Genomic DNA, 17,811 nt, shown 5'->3' on the forward strand with positions numbered 1-17,811 from the left:
TCACCACTGAAGGGGGAGGGGTAATTTCTCTTGGTTGTGCTGGTGGTCAGCCTTCAACATTATCAGTATCTTTAATAAAGGAAGAGTTATTTCTCTTGGATCTGCTGCTGGTCAGACCTCAAGAATATCGATATCTCCAATGAATGGGGGATGGTAATTTTCTCTTGGATCTGCGGCTGGTCAGCCTTCAACATTATCAGTATCTCCAATGAAGAAGAGTGATTTCTCTTGGATTTGCTGCTGGTCAGTCTTCAACATTATCAATATCCCCAACAAAGCGGAGTGATTCCTCTTGGATCTACTGCTGGTCAGGCTCAACATTATTAATATTCTCAACGAATAGGGGGTGATTACTCTTGGACCTGCTGGTAATTAGGCCTGAACAATATCGATATCCTCAATGAGAGGCGCGAGATTCATCTTGGATGTGCTGCTGGTCAGACCTCAAGATTATCAGTATCTCCAATGAATGGGTGGAGATAATTTTTCTTGGATCTGCTGCTCGTCAGCCTTCAACATTATTAGTATCTCCAATGAAGAAGAGTGATTTCTCTTGGATCTGCTGCTGGTCTACCTTCAGTATTATTAATATTCCCAACGAATAGGGGGTGATTCCTCTAGGATTTACTGCTGATCAGGCCTCAACCTTATTAATATCCTCAACGAGGGGGTGGGGGATTCCTCTTGGATCTGCTGCTGGTCAGGCTTATTCATTATCAATATTTCCTGTGAAAGAGTAGGGAATTTTCTTGAATCTGATGCCGGTCAGGTTTCAGCATTATCAATGTCAAGTACGTCCAAGTTTTGTTGATCAAACGCTCATTAAACCAATTATTCGTATATATGAACATTCATAAAGTGCTATTGCTTGTCCGCCGTGCCGATGTCCATACGACCCGCTTTTGTCCTCCTAGCTTATGATGTTCATGAACGACCTTTACTGTAAGTTAAGGTCGTTGTTATTATAATAACTTAACTGTACTTAACAAATGTACTTATCAATAAATTCAAGAAAAAAAAAATACTGTGTTCACAAATTATGTGAAAATTCTTAAAATTCAATGCGCAGAAAGTATTATAAGAATGTCTCCCTACTCTGAAACAATTTTTTATCGGAGACCTATAAAATAGTTATTAATCACGTTGATATTTGACTGTAATCTAGTGCTTGCTTGGTTAATTTTACTCTTTTTTCTAGGCGCTGATATGCCTGTTGTTATTACGGTGCTTAACAGCTATTCTGGTTGGGCCTTATGTGCTGAAGGATTTATGCTTAACAACAACTTAATGACAATTGTTGGCGCTATGATTGGATCCTCTGGAGCTATTTTATCTTACATTATGTGCAAGGTAACGCGTCTTTGTTTAGGAATAGGTCTCGAATTATGGATTTGGGCCTCACAAGTCTGCTATATTTGACAAGGCCGTGGAGGTTTTTTTTTTTTCGCAATTTACTTATAAGATATCTAATGAGACTGCATTATAGCATTCATGTTATGACAGAGGTGCTTGCTATAATGTCTTGTTTAAGGAATTTTAGACCCTGTCTACTAGGTCGTAAGTTGATTATTGTCTCGGATCAAAAGCCCTTATAATGGCTACTAAAAGGCAGTGGAAAACTGAAGAGTGCAAATGATATTACAAAGATACGAATTGTAAATTAAACACATTCTTGGATGGTAAAATATTAATGCGTATGCATTCAGCAGATTACTCTAACAAACAGTAAATGTTATAATTGAAGCAGGGGGGGGGGGTGAAAATCTAGCTCCGGTCGTGGTGCTCCGGAAATTAGTAGGCGCAATTTCGGCCATACTACTGCTGATTTTAGTCACCGTCCAGTCACTGGGTATCATACCCAGTGTCTGACCCTAAGGCAGGGCATTTTTGGAAACACTTCCGAGATTGGGTGGATTGAAGCCAATAGTGGCTACCGAAATGAAGCCAGGGTGTGTTTCGCATGCCCAAAGCACCCCCTTGAGAGCAATTCAATGAGGGAGAAGGAAGTTCTTTTGCTATTAATGATTGTGAGTGTTCCTTGCCTTTGTAGGCTGACTAATGTTGGTTGACTCTCCCCTCTCTTCTGGAGGACGAGCTAGTCTGAAGCTGGCAGGCGGGGCTCTCCCGATGGGCGAAAACATGGGTGGAGATACTGATACTAAAAAGGAATGCTTTTTTTACTAAAGGGTAAAAGAGATAGGCAAGCCCCATGTTAAAATTCTGCCCTCCATTGAGTGTTGAACATTGGGCTTGCCTAGTAAATGGAAAAAGTCGGTAGGTTGAGGAAAATGAGTTAAAAAGATGAAGCTATGTAAAATCCTATCTTTTTTTACGTACGACGTTTCTACTTGTAATGATTAACGATACACCTCGATCAAAGCCGTATCCAGAAGTTTTGTTGGGGGGGGGGGGGTACAAAATTGCGTGAGTATTTTCTTCTTTTTAGTTTTATTTTGAAAACAAATTTTAGAAGAAACATTTTATTTATTGTAATCAACATTTTAGTTTTCCGATTTTATCATTATGAAACTGTATTTATTCTTATGCAAACTTTTGCATTCTTGACATTTCTAACTACTATACGGTATTCACTCTCAGTTGGGATATTCGATCTCAGTTGTGATATTCCCTCTCAGTTGTGATATTCCCTCTCAGTTGTGATATTCCCACTCAGTTGTGATATTCCATCTCAGTTGTGATATTCCCTCTCAGTTGTGATATTCCCTCTCAGTTGTGATATTCGATCTCAGTTGTGATATTCACTCTCAGTTGTGATATTCCTTCCTAGTTGTGATATTCGCTCTCAGTTGTGATATTCCATCTCAGTTGTGATATTCCCTCAGTTGTGATATTCCCTCTCAGTTGTGATATTCCATCTCAGTTGTGATATTCCCTCAGTTGTGATATTAACTCTCAGTTGTGATATTCCCTCTCAGTTGTGATATTCCATATAAGTTGTGATGTTCCATCTCAGTTGTGATATTCCCTCTCAGTTGTGATATTCCATCTCAGTAGTGATATTCCCTCTCAGTTGTGATATTTCATCTCAGTTGTGATATTCCATCTAAGTTGTGATATTCCCTATCAGTTGTGATATTCCAACTCAGTGGTGATATTCCCTCTCAGTTGTGATATTCCCTCTCAGTTGTGATATTCCATCTCAGTTGTGATATTCCATCTCAGTTGTGATATTCCCTCTCAGTTGTGATATTCCATATCAGTTGTGATGTTCCATCTCAGTTGTGATATTCCCTCTCAGTTGTGATATTCCATCTCAGTAGTGATATTCTCTCTCAGTTGTGATATTCCCTCTCAGTTGTGATATTCCATCTCAGTTGTGATATTCTATCTCAGTTGTGATATTCCACCTGAGTTGTGTTATTCCATCTCAGTTGTGATATTCCCTCTCAGTTGTGATATTCCCTATCAGTTGTGATATTCGCTCTCAGTTGTGATATTCCCTCTCAGTTGTGATATTCCTTCTTAGTTGTGATATTCCCTCTCAGTTGTGATATTCCATTTCAGTTGTGATAGTCCCTCAGTTGTGATATTCCCTCTCAGTTGTGATGTTCCCTCTCAGTTGTGATATTCCATCTCAGTTGTGTTAGTAAATCTCAGTTGTGATATTACCTCTCAGTTGTGATATTTCCTCTAAGATGTGATGTTACCTCTCAGTGGTGATAGTCCCTCTCACTTGTGTTATTCCCTCTCTGTCGTGATATTCTATCTCAGTTGTGATATTTCATATCAGTTGTGTTGTTTAATCTCAGTTGTGATATTCCATCTCAGTTGTGATATTACCTATAAGTCGTGATATTCCATATCAGTTGTGATATTCCCTCTCAGTTGTGATATTCCCTCTCAGTTGTGATATTCCATCTCAGTTGTGATATTCCATCTCAGTTGTGATATTCCATCTCAGTTGTGATATTCCATATCAGTTGTGATATTCCATCTCAGTCGTGATGCGATCCTTGAATGATAAAATCTTGATGCGATGTTACTGTATTGTTTTACCGATTTTATTAAATTAAAGCATGAAATTTACAAGAAATTTTATTGTATGTATTTCTCTATCATCAAATATAATTCATTAATGATCAATGTATTATTATTGATCAGTGTATTATTATTCAGTGTATTATTGATCAATGAATCAATTGATCAATGTATTATGTTATTGATTAATGATCAATGTGTTATATTAATGCACCGACTGACTGACCGTAGTTCAAGCAGTAGGCTGTACGAAATTATGGCTCAATATCGCTTTCTAGGGGTATAATGAGAGAAAGGTTGAAATGGCTAGGTCACGTTCTGGGGATCAAGGTTGACAGATTGCCAAAGATTGTCCTTTTCAGCCGACCGTCTATGCCTAAACGGAATACAGTTCGTCCTCGCTGGGGTGGGAGGATATAGTAAGGACAGATTTAAGGGAAATGGGAACTTTGTGGGAGGGTGTAAAAAAGGGGGCTTCGAATAGATTGGGATGGAGGAGGAGCTTGCGTAGCTGTGTTGGCCTTTGGCGCCCTAGTGCTGCAGTAAGTTGTTGGTAGATGTAGTATTAGATTAAATGTATTATTATTATCAATGTACTATTGATCAAATCCATTATTGCACTGTCATAGGAAGTGTATATACAAATAAAATATAGAAGTGATTAAACGTTCGAAAGTGGCTAAAAAATCGCTCACAAATATAATAATTGATATGTTGCAAACTGTCATTCAATCAAAAAAGTCGGTGAGTTGAAAGAAATGCATTAAAAAAAATCAATTACTTATAAAATGTTATCCTAAATGAAATGTGTATACAGATTTCAGAAACCGGAAGAACATTAAAAGAATTTAAGTTTTGTTATTTGTATACTTTACGGAAATTCGTGCTATTCTTATTCTTAATGCAGTTTTTCTGCCACAATGCTGCCTAAGATTTTGAACTTATCATCAGACAGCAAATTCATTTTTTGCTCCTTGACTTCAACATCTTAGGAGAATTGGTTGTTAAAAACGAATGGAGCTCGAAAGAACATAGGTATTTTTAAAAAATTTGTCTGTTTTAAGATTTGAACCTAAGCCACCACGGCTGCAGGCAAGTGTGCTTACGGCTACGCTTTCCTGTACAATGTTTGTTTTATACTTTTTCTTGTGCCCAATCTCCCGTTTATTTTTTTCCAATTTTATTTAATTAAAACACTAACAGTATCAATAAATGTTGTAAAATTGAACTGTAATCGGAATTGCATTTACTGATATAATTTGGAAGTTATTGAATATTCTGAAGTGGTCGAAAAATGGCTCAAAAATTTAGAAACTTTATATAACCAACGAAAAATTTGATGAGTTGAGGAAAGTAGTTAATAACATATAAAAAACATTAGTAACGAGCTAGGACACTTCATGGTTGATGAATAAAGAGATATTCTGTATTAGGTGTCTAATTCACAATATAAGAAAAATAAATCTAAACATGTTGCCAATGCTATTTAAGACTATAATTGGGAAAGGGCGGAAAAGAAATAAAGATATATCCCTTCAGATATTGTAAACTCTTTCTTCCAGGCTATGAATCGATCGCTTCCCAACGTCATTCTCGGTGGCTTCGGGACAAGTTCAACTGGAGGTGGTAAGCCCATGGAAATCACTGGAACACACACTGAAGTAAATTCTGAAGGAACTGTAGAAATGATTGCCAACTCAAAAAACATAATCATTGTTCCTGGTTATGGACTTTGTGTTGCCAAGGCACAATACCCAATTGCTGAAATGGTGAACTTGCTTCGTTCTAAAGGAAAGAATGTACGATTTGGTATTCATCCTGTTGCTGGTGAGTTGTTTTTTTTTGGTGAGGCTGGTGAGTTATCTTTCGAATATATTTCAGTGACTTATGTTGTGTTTAAATATTTTTGATTTTTCAATATTTTCAATCATATATTTGCTACAGTGTAAACCTGTCTTTGATTCTCGAGTATGTCAATGTTATATAAACCCATTTCTCAACTTTTTGCGAATGTTCTATCTTACAGTTTCTTTTTAAAATAAATTCGCAGTTATTTGCGAAGATTGCATGCAGCTGTAAAATTCTGGGACTCGAAAAGATCTGTTGTATGCAGAAGACAAGCGTAACCTGGTAACATCTAGAGGGAAGTAGTATAGGCTTTGACAGTGGCGGTTTTAGGGGGGTTAGAGGGGCACTTGTCCTGGGCGCAGAAATTTTATGGGTGCCAAATTTTTAATAAATAGTCTAAAGATTGTAATCGTTTTGTAATTTTTTTAAATTTATTTTTATTAAAATAAAGTAGAAGGTGCAGTTAATGAATGAAAAGAATTAATAAGCTATTAATTAATTAATAAAATAAAGTTAATTTAAAAAAATCAATTAATAACAATCAAAATGGTTAAATAAATTAAAAATAATTAAAAACTAAATTATTCATTGATTAATAAATTCAAAGTAATTTTGTTTATAAATATTTTTTTTTTATTTGGCCTGGAAGTTTTGTGGGAGACCTGGGGGGAGAGGGGAGGGGCGCTAATCAAAATTTTGTCCCTGGAGCAAGATAGGCCAGAACCGCCACTGGGCTTTGGCTAAACTTAGCTGGATTTCGGCAGGTGAGTTTCGATACATTGATTTTCATTCTCGATGTTCATAGAACGATGTTCAACGAGGATGCATGAAATTCAAGTAGTCTAGAACAATCTCAGGGGGTGGGTAAATTTACATAGAAAAAAGCCAAAGTGGATTCTTTAAGGTGTAGAGCTCGGGATGTTGTCCTAGTTCATATCTAAATCTACCATGCATCTACGATCTACTTTGTTCACATCTACCGTCTACCTAGCTTATATCTATAATTGGTTAATATCCATAAATCTAAAAAAAAACGTTATCACAAATCCGTATATATATATATATATATATATATATATATATATATATATATATATATATATATATATATATATAGGCCTATATATATTTATTACTGCACAAAAGATTTAAAACTAACTAACATGTCCGGCTGTATATTTTAAATTGTAGACATCATACTACTAAATTTTTTTTTTGTTATTTTTTTTGGGGGGTGGGGGTGGGGGGGGTACGGATTTGAGCTAAAAAATAAGGTTATTTTTCGTCGGTAAAAAATAAAATATTGAAAACATATATTGTTTTGGACTGAAGTTGCCTTCATCGGTAAAAAATTGATATTGCACTATTTTGTGCGCACGGTTGTGCGATATTGCACTATTTTGTGCGAATTCTATTAAATGGGAGGAGGGTCTTTTCTTTGCATCTTTGCATAAGTGAGCATAACCAAGGTCACAGTTTTGCTAAGTTGACCGTGTTTATTCTCACGACTGAGACTGAGCTGAAACTTTCGGAGGAATTTGTTTTAGAGGGGGAGGTGACTTCAAATTTTGTGTTCGAAGGGAAACAAGCAATTTTTATTTGATCCTTAAAAAAAAAAAAATTGTGCTTGTCATCCGACAGGCTTTGCTGCTAGTTCTTCTGCAAATTTTGAAGTTTATACGCCCTTACTTGCCGGGTATTAAATTTCAGAAATTAAGATCAATTTTTTTTTGTAAAAAACCTTAATTGTTTCTTTTTTAACGCAATATGATTAATGGAGACAAGAGAATATGATAAAGGGGAAAAGATTTGACTTGAGTTGAGAGGGTGAAAGAAAGAAATAGAGAGATTGTAGATAGAATCATTTTACCTATGGCGTCAAAATTTAAAGGATAAAAAAGACCTGGATTTTAAAAGGAAAAACGAAAAACGCCGACTGTAGGAGAAAAAAAAACCGTCGGGATTGGAAAGACCTAGGAATGGGTCTTTCCTGAGAAAATAGGTCTTCTGAATCGTTCGGATCCTGAGACAGAACTTCCTTGTCATAAAAGAAAAATATTTTTAAAGTTTATTCGCTACAAAGTTATAAAAATGATTTTGGTTGTTATTTTTAAACTATACAGTAATAATTAATGAGAACAACGTTATTTATATTAGAATATTTTTCAGTAGCCCTGCCCAGCATATATTGCTAAGAATTCGCTGTTTTCGAGCGCGAGGAAAACTCACAGTGAAATTTTCTTTATGGGATAGAGGTTGAAATATAAAAAAAATATATTTATTTAAAATTTATCGAACTGTTTGGCCAATTTCAACGTGGAATTCCCTAATACGATGTTGAATATACGTTGAATTTACTGGCATATGCCAGGCAAACATATAAAATGCTTGTAAAAAATGAAATAGCCATTATAGTCTTCATAATCAAATAGCCATGTGTCACTTAGCAGCATAGCTGTTTTCTTCCATAGAAATTCCAGTTTACCTAAAAAATTGTCAAATTTAGTATCCCATAAAATCAACTTAATAGTTGGGCTGTCAGTAATCCCTGCCTTACAAGGCATTCTCAAAAATGAAAAAAAATATAAAACCCAATTTTGTCCATAGAAACGTCAATGAAAACCCCCTTCTTTGAAATAAGCAATAATTTTCCCCAATAACAGAGGTGCCATCACCCAACACTACTCATAATCAAGCTTGGTCACAATGAAGGGGGATTGAGATTAATTTCTATCTCCCTTCCCCCCTAGGAAAAGACCCTCTTTCATATTTATCTGAAGGCTGCCTTGGAAATTAAAACGCTGGTATTGAGGCATCAGGTGCATCCCCCCACCCCAGTACACAATGACCCACCAACTCTGATGGACAATTTTACATCACTACATAATTTGATCAAACATCATGTGAATCAACTTACTCAAATGAAGTGTTACAATAAACGTCCATATTGATCCTTTATTTTGTATCGACTATTTGACTCTTAGTAGGAATGCGCCACCAGGTTACGGTGGCGCATTCAGAGCACCAGGTGGCGCTCTGAAACTGGGCAGCTCATTGTAAAGCTTTTGATAATTTAAGATCGATTTTCTATCTGAGAGTTTTTTAGTCGACAGCAACCTTAGTCTTTTTGGGGCAAAATTGTAGTTTTGCTTCTCAATGGGAGAAAACGCCTCTTTGCTGTGACACAATATTTTTGGCTACTTAAAAAGGGCACTGCAATTTTAATTTCCGTTGTGAATGAGGCCGTTCTTGTTTTCTAGAACTATTGGTATGGTACGATCATAAACTTGTTTTCAATGAAGGTGCGAGAAGGTAATTTCCATGATTTGTGCTTTTCGATTTTTTCTTTTTTGAAATGAAAATGCATACATTATAGTTCTTGAAATCTAAAGGGGCAATTTTGAGCCCTCTCCGCTTACCAATTTGAGTGACTATTCTGAAATGTGGATCTCTTGAAAAGTTCCCGACCTCAGCGTAAAGATGGCAGAAACCGTTAATAAAAGTCAGAGGATGTAGCTGTATATCTTAAAACAGCAACGCATCAAAGTTTCAGCCTTTTTTAGTACGTGGTTTTGATTTGACAGTCGTTTGAGTGAGTCTATGTTAGTGTTTGTGTGACAATGGAAAAGATCGAGTATCGAGCTATCATAAAATATTTGTTTTTGAAATGAAATACGCCTACGCAAATCAAAGATCACTTAGATTCTGTGTACGGGGACTCTTCATTGTCATTTACCACAGTGAAATTTTGTGCAGTTGAATATAAACGTGGTCGTAAGAGCTTGGGAGATGATGAACGTTCGGGACGTCCAGCAACTGTAACTACTGTCGAAAACATCGCTAAAGTTCATTAAATGACGTTAAATGACAGCCGAATTAACGTAGAGGCAACGATAATGTCCAAAGAACGTGTATGTCACATATTAAATCAAGAGCTAGGTGTCCGCGCCTTGGGTGCCGCGTTTGCTAACGTTACACCAAAAACGTGTTCGAATGAACATTTGCAATGCTCTGTTGGCACAGTTTTGGCGCTGATTAATTAATCTAGTTGAAACTTGGATAGACCATCATACGCCTGGAACAAAATTACAGTCAAAACAGTGGACTGTAAGGGGGAACCGGCTCCAAAAAAGCAAAATGTGTTTTTCGGCTAAAAAAGTGATGGCAAGTGTTTTTTGGGATAGTCATGGAGTTATCCTAATCGATTTTCTTCAAAAAGGCTTTATAGGGTCAAAATCTATTGGCAGGCAGTCAACAATGGTGCAATACACATTTTTTCCATGGTTTTCCCCTATTCTGCTTTTTTGAGCGGGGGGGGGGTCTCCTTATAATTACTTTATAGTCCCAAATTTCCAGGGGGGGGATATGGCCCCCCTAGAAATTTCCTCCAACAAGTATCCATATAGTAGGCCCATATAGATTAAGAGGATTAAAGTTGTGTTAACACATTTTCTATTGCAAATTTACCCTTTGTGAACATCATAGCAATAAAAAAAGGATACGGCTCTAGATTGTTAAAGTCCAAACTGGTGGTACTGACCTCCGTTTCTAGGTCCTTCATCCAGGAAGTGCAGTGGGAGGGGGGCAGCCATCATGTGCCATTACTGAACCATTACTGGAGAGTACTGCGCATCTTTACTTGACTATCTGAAGGAAGAAATTGCGGATAAACGGACACATTTGCAAAAAAAAAAAAAAAAAAAAAATCCTGTTTCACCAAGACAACGCCCCGTCTCACACCTCAACAGTTGCCATGGTGAAAATCCATGAATTGCGGTTCGAATTTTGACCGTACGCCTTATTCACCAGATATAGCCCCAAGTGACTTCTATCTATTCCCTCAACTAATTAAATAAAAAACAAGTTTTTTAAACTGAAAGTAAGGAGCGACATTAAAACTTAAAACGAACAGAAATTATTCCGTATATGAAAGGGGCTGTCCCCTCCTCAACGCCTCGCTCTTTACGCTAAAGTTTTTTATTGTTTTAAAAAATAAAGTTGTGAGACAGAGTCAAACTTTAGCGTAAAGAGCGAGGCGTTGAGGAGGGGACAGCCCCTTTCATATACGGAATAATTTCTGTTCGTTTTAAGTTTTAATGTCGCTCCTTACTTTCAGTTTAAAAAACTTGTTTTTTTATTTAATTTCTGATTGTTTTTAGTTAATGCAGCTTTTATTTGCATAAAAATTTTATTTTTCTTTTGCTAAATGGATGTCTTTACAAATTAACTTACGTAACTAACTTCTATATTCGTATATTTTTCTTCTGGCAAAAAATACAAAGTTGCAGATTTTTGCAGATATGAGCTTGAAACCTATGTAATAGGGTTTTCTGATACGCTGAATTCTGACGGTGTGATTTTCATTAAAATTCTTTCACTTGTAGGGGATGTTTCCCCCCTCTTTAAAAAATCGAGTAAAATTTCTCAGGCCTGGAGCCTTTGATGAGTAATACTAAACTTAATAAAATTTATATATTTAGGATCAGCATTATAAACACATTCTTTTGATACATTTATTGACATCAAAATTCCGTTTTTAAAAGTTTCGATTACTATTGAGCCGTATCGCTTGTTTTTTTATTGTTTTATTATTACGTATATGTTATTACGTATATGAAGGGGTTCTCCCCTTAGTCAATAACACGCTCTTTACGTTAAAAGTTAAAAAAAATTTAGATTCAAAAACCACTGAATCACAAAGGCCATTTAATTAGAATAGATAGCTCTTTTGAAAGCACTAAAAAAACTGTAGCGTAAAGAGCAAGGTATTGACTTGGGGGACAACCCCCTCACATACGTTATAATTTCTGTTCGTTTTAAGTTCTAATATTCCTTCTTATATTTCAGTTGAAAAAGCTTGTTTTTTTTATTTAATTTCTGATTGTATAATGATCGATTTAATTTCCAATGCTTGGAAATCTGGCGCCCCCTTCATCGAAATGTCTCTTACCCCAAAGAAACATCCTCCACGTAAATATTCTCAAGATTAACCCCAGCCACTAGCCCCCCCCCCCCCAGAAAAAATCCTTCCTGAAAATGGTTGTATACTTCCCAATAACCAATAAATAATGCTGGCAAGTCCGGCACCCCCTTCATGGCAATTTCCCTTGCCCCATGAAAACTTCCATCATGAACAGATTCTCCAACATAACCACCGACCCATCCCTCCCCCTAACAGAAAAAAAAACCTCCTGAAAACGTCTGTATACTTCCCAATAACCAATACTATATGTTAACATTGGGTAAAGTTCATAACTTTTAGCCCTCCCTCTGGGAACTTCGGGCGATTATGTCACCCTAAAAGACATATTTATCATATTTTCGCCCATGCTGAACAAAATGGCTATCTCAAAATTTTGATCGGGTGACTTTTGGAAAAAAATGAACATGGGAGGGGGCCTTATTACCCTCCATTTTTTGATCAATCCAAAAGGGAACTAAAACTTTTATTTTCCGTTCAAATGAGTCCTCTCACGATCTTATAGGACCACTGGGTTGATACGATCACCCCTGGGGAAAAAAAAAAAACACGCATCCGTGATCTTTATTCTGGCAAAAAATGTAAAATTCCACATTTTTGTAGATAGGAGCTTGAAAACTCTACAGTAGGGTTCTCTGATACGCTGAATATGATGGTGTAATTTTTATTAAGGTTCTATAATTTTTAGGGGGTCTTTCCCCTTATTTTTGAAAATCAGCCAAATTTTCTCAGGCTTGTAACTTTTGATGGGTAGCACTAAACTTGATGAAAGTTATAAATTGGAAATCAGCATTGAAATCTGATTCTTTTGATATATCTATTGGTATCAAAAACCCGTTTTCTAGAGTTTCGGTTACCATTGAGCCGGGTCGCTCCTTACTTACAGTTCGTTACCACGAACTGTTTGATAAATGCACTCGGAGGACAAAGATTTTTGTCAAATGAGGAGGTAATCACCTTCGTTAAAAATTATCTTGCAGAGAAGAACGCCGAGTACTATTTTGACAGATTAAAGAGACGAGAGCATCGTTGACAGAAGTGTATAGTCACAAGGAGACTGCAGAAAAATAAAAATAAATTTTAAGATTAACATTCTTGTATCTATGTTAGGTCGAAATTTTTTCAGACCACCCTAGTACTTTGCAGTAGAAAAAACAGATTTTTATTGTCATGACAACATTGGTTTGCCCTTGCTAGGGGGCGGGGGGGCGGGGGGAGGCCTACATCAACGATTTTTGTTCCCTGTTTTCTTCCATCCACATTATTGACCATTGCTATTCAAGCAAAGCGGTTGGGTAACTTTAGACGTGATGAATTTTGCATATTTTGAACCAACATAAAAATATAATGATTTGTATTAATATTGCTATCAAAAATTGAATTTTTTTTTAGTTTCTAGTACTATAATGCCGAATCACTCTTTACTCTTGGTTTGTTGTCACGAACTTTTTTTAATCATCGAAAAAATGCTTTAAAATTAAATAAAATCCTAAGGGTACAGAATGTTCGACTTTTGGGGTTGATTTCGTATCCTGTTCTGGTACAATAGTTCCGTAGACACGTCTAATCCAGTCCTATATACCTATATTATTTCTCAGCCCTTTCTCTCCAGCGTGGCTAGTAGACAACCCCCATATGTCAGACCTATTGTTCTTCTTTTCATTTTTGTTTTTAGGGCGTATGCCTGGTCAGTTGAATGTATTGCTCGCTGAAGCTGGTGTCCCTTATGACATTGTCCTTGAAATGGAAGAGATCAACGAGGATTTTCCTGAAACGGACCTCGTCCTTGTAATTGGAGCTAATGACACTGTAAACTCTGCAGCTGAAGAAGATCCAAACTCTATAATTGCTGGAATGCCTGTGCTTCGTGTTTGGCAGTCTGGACAGGTAAGTTTTTATTTGAATTAAACTAAAAACTAATTTTTCAATGAAGAAGAAGGAGTTAAAAAGGGTGGGAATTAAGTTGATAGAAACTCGGGTAGAAACCGGGTAGAAACTTTTCAATAAAAGGAGTTAAAACTCAGAGTGTTATAAGATAGGACAGATAAGATGTATTTCGAGGAAAACAAATTCGTTCAATAAATAAAATCACCAGTCCCTGCAAAGCAAACCCTGACTTCGCGCGGTTTTTTTTCGGCGGTGAATAGCTGCATCTAAGGGAGAAATGGCAGCGCTGTTTCTTCTATGAAGAAGGAGTTTAAAACCTGTTCAAAACCCCCGAGTGACTTATCATTCAAATGTGCATAAACTGACGAGTCCAATAAAACCCTTTTGAACTCGAGGGCACGTACTATATAATGAAAAACGTAAAATTGGTAAGAAAATACGACACAAGCAACAACACTCAATAACCTCTACGATGTAGCTTTTTTAACGTTATTGATCTCCTGAAATTATCTTTTTTGAAATTAATTTTAAATATATATATATATATATATATATATATATATATATATATATATATATATATATATATATATATATATATATATATATATATATATATATATATATATATATATATATATATATATATATATATATATATATAGAAACTTTTTAATAAAAGGAGTTCAATTCAATTTATTCAAGAAAAAACGTAACACAGACATAATAATAATAAAGATAACTTGTTAAGGACCAAAAAAAGAAAAAATTAAAGAAACACTGAAAAAAAAATAGAAGAATAAAACATGGGTAATTGAAGAAAGTTGGTTAATAGTAGAATTATCAAATTATATTATCAAGTTTTGTTACATTTTTATACAACTTTCAGAAACTTGTGGCTAGATCCACACTAGAGGGTATTTTGTTCCATTGAATAATAGATTTGTAAATGGGAGATTGCAGGGCAGCAATAGAAACGCATTTAGGAATTTTAAAGGCTCTATTGGATGAACGGAGACAGTGGGCTTCCGAATTATTAATATTATAATAGGTTAGTAGTTGAGGTGGAAGATTATTGTGGAAAGCAGAGAAAGCAAGCGATAAGTTTAATTTTTGTATGATTTGATCAAGTGGAGCTATGTCAAAACCTGAATACAAATCACGGGTTGGATATAGACGGGGAAGCCAAAAAACTGCTTTAATGGCACGGTTTTTGGCAAATTTGAGTTTTTTAGTGAAGGACCGGTTTGTATTTCCCCCAACTGATCCGCATATGAAAAGTAAGGAAAAATAAAGGAATAATAGAGGGTAACTAGGATGTCAGGAGGAAGAAAATAATTCACACGGTTAATCATAGCTACTTGTCTCAAAATTATTTGCTATGATGTAAGAAATATGATTAGAGAATGATAAGCATGAGTCAATAAATACACCCAAAAACTTGGTAGCCTCCACTTGCGGGAGGATGTCGGAGGAGTACCTGAGACCAAGAGCAGGTTGAATTACGTCTTTGTTGTAGGAGGCTCTGAATAATTCTATTTGACCTTTTTTGCTATTAATGGTCATGTTATTCGTAATGCACCACGCTTGGACTCTGTTCAGAAGTACCTGGGTCGAGGTTATTGATGATGGTAAATTGGAGCCAGTAATTAAGAAGTTGCTGTCATCAGAAAATAATATAGGATACACTGAAGAGCCCAGATCCATAACAAGATCATTGATATATAGGAGAAATAAAATCGGGGTAAGAACGGAGTCTTGCGGGACACCCCTCTAAACCGGTAAGGGCTGAGAGGATACTCCACCTAAGCTCACATTTTGTACCCTTCCAGATAGATAAGAATCAAACCAAGAGAGGGGAACACCACGAATACCGTAACTATCTAATTTACTTATTAATATACTATGATCGACCATGTCAAAAGCCTTAGAAAAATCCAAAATAACCCCAATACAGTTTTTTAAGGTCGCGTTGTGAGCGTATGAACTGTGTGGCGTCAATTAGACCATGAGAAGTTAAAAATTTCGTCCTATAGCCATATTGGTGAGGAAAAATCAAAGAAACAGAGTGCTGACTGTCAAACAGAAAGGTAGACAGAGGTCTGAAGATGATTCTCTCGAGCCCTTTGGATATAACAGGAAGAATTGAGATTGTACGATAAATTACCTATCTCAGTTGGGTCGCCCTTTTTAAGAACTGGAATAACAATGGCTGACTTTAGTAAATCAGGGAAAACTCCTTGGGTTAAAGATAGGTTGGCAATATGCTTGATGGGCTCGTAAACAAAAGGAGATGTGGTCTTCAGGAGCTTATTACTTAATCCATGACAGTCAGGTGTAAGACTATTAGAGAGAGAACCGATAATTTGAAGTGCTTCATGACTATCGTTTGTGAAGGAAAAACATAGATCTAGCATTGAAGCAAGGGCGTAAAGCAGATAAGGATTAGTAGAGGTTAGCATGGAGAACATTAGAAAAATTATCTAATAAAAGCAGCAGGTGCACGTAAAGGGTTAATTAGTCTGCAATTTGTTCCTTTAGGGTAAATAGACATAGGCTTCGATTTTTTATTTTTTGATAGCTTATCGTTAATGGTGGACCAAATATTTTTCAGGTTTCATTTGCAATTGAGAATTTTGTATAATAATAATTTTTCTTCGCTTCACGGATGAGTTTAGTGTATTAGATTTTATATTTTTTATATTTTTATAGGTCAATGTCACTACTGGTTCCACAGGCTAACTTATATAATTTGTTTTTTACGATATGAGGAGACAATAAGGCTATATGACATCCAGGGGCATATAGGGATACTTTTCCGGTTAGGTTTACGATTGGGAAAATTTGAATGGATAGTCTCACTTAGTCTTTGCGCAAAACGATTTGTGGCAGAATTTGCCTCTTGAAAATTTAAAACATCGGACCCGTCAGTGGTTCTTAGGCAATCCATAAAATAGGTTATATTTGCAGAGCTGTAGTTTCTAGTAGGTGTTAGGTAATTAATTCTAGAGCGTAGAGGTAGTGGTTGCGAAGATAGTGACGAATAAATAGGAAAATGGTATGACAGATCAGAAAATTTTATATTTGAGGGCGGGTCATTTCCCAGGGAAGTGTATACAAAAATTTTATCAATTAATGTTGAAGTTGATCTCATAGGATCGACTCTACTGGGGAAAAAAATTGTGGTTAGAAGACCACTCGCAGTTACTGATTCAAAAAAAGTGTCAGATTCAATATTTTTACCAACATTGAGTAGATTGCAATTAAAGTCCCCAAGAACTATTGCCTTTTTATGGGGTAGGTTAATAAAATTAGAGAAATCATCAAACAGATTACAAAAACATGAGGTTAGAAATAGAAGAGATTGATTAAATAAGGAAAGTAGGCTATATAGGAATTTTGACCGATAACTGTGTTAACAATTACTGAATAAATGCAGCTGAGATTTATTTGTGTAGAGGAAATAGTTTTGCACTCTGATAGCATGATAAAATTTAAATTCGAACAGAAGTCACGTGAGATACCCCCACAACAATTTGTCAATCTCCTGGGCATATGGATTATTTGGGAACCAGGTAGTAAAAAATCACTAGTGTCATCATTATTGGAAAGCCATGTTTCTGTTAATCCTATAACGTCAAAAGGGCAGACACCATTGAATGAAATTAAATCTTTAAACTTTAGCCACTTATCGCGGATGCTTCTGATGTTGAAACAAAGAACATTAAGGGAATTATTATTTACAAGTTTTGGCTTCGCATTGGTAGAAAAATCTAGAGTATCAAGGTATTTACAACTAGCTTGTGCTAAGGTACCAGGGGGGCTGCTTATAGGGTTGGCATGCTGATTACTTTCTATATTGGGATAATTAAAAGCAGTGTTATTAAAGAGGGATAAATTAGTTAAAAACGAGAAGTCACACATTAATTAGTCGACGGGCATTCTGATTGTGACTAAATCAGCCTATGCTGGCTTAAAAAACTCTTAATTTGAATTTCTGCTTCTGAAACTATGGTCTCGCCGAAGTGGGTTTCTGCCAAATTCTTCAGAATAATGCATTTCAACTGATTGGGTAACTCTAATTGGGAAATGAGCAT

At 35.9% G+C, this 17,811-nt stretch overlaps 1 protein-coding gene across 1 annotated transcript in view; it reads left to right on the top strand.

Annotated features, from left to right (window-relative positions):
* The window catches only part of LOC148943379 (NAD(P) transhydrogenase, mitochondrial-like), a 100,155-nt gene that overhangs the window by 72,229 nt on the left and 10,115 nt on the right, over positions 1-17,811 (top strand). The window contains exons 15-17 of the mRNA XM_089101643.1: positions 1,199-1,350; positions 5,562-5,826; positions 13,503-13,714. Of these exons, the coding sequence (XP_088957769.1) occupies positions 1,199-1,350; positions 5,562-5,826; positions 13,503-13,714 (629 nt within the window). The remainder of the gene's footprint in view (positions 1-1,198; positions 1,351-5,561; positions 5,827-13,502; positions 13,715-17,811) is intronic.

The sequence above is a fragment of the Artemia sp. Qi Xiang Cuo genome, chromosome 15, assembly GCF_049724085.1.
Source record: "Artemia sp. Qi Xiang Cuo chromosome 15, ASM4972408v1, whole genome shotgun sequence".
Lineage (NCBI taxonomy): Eukaryota > Metazoa > Arthropoda > Branchiopoda > Anostraca > Artemiidae > Artemia > Artemia sp. Qi Xiang Cuo.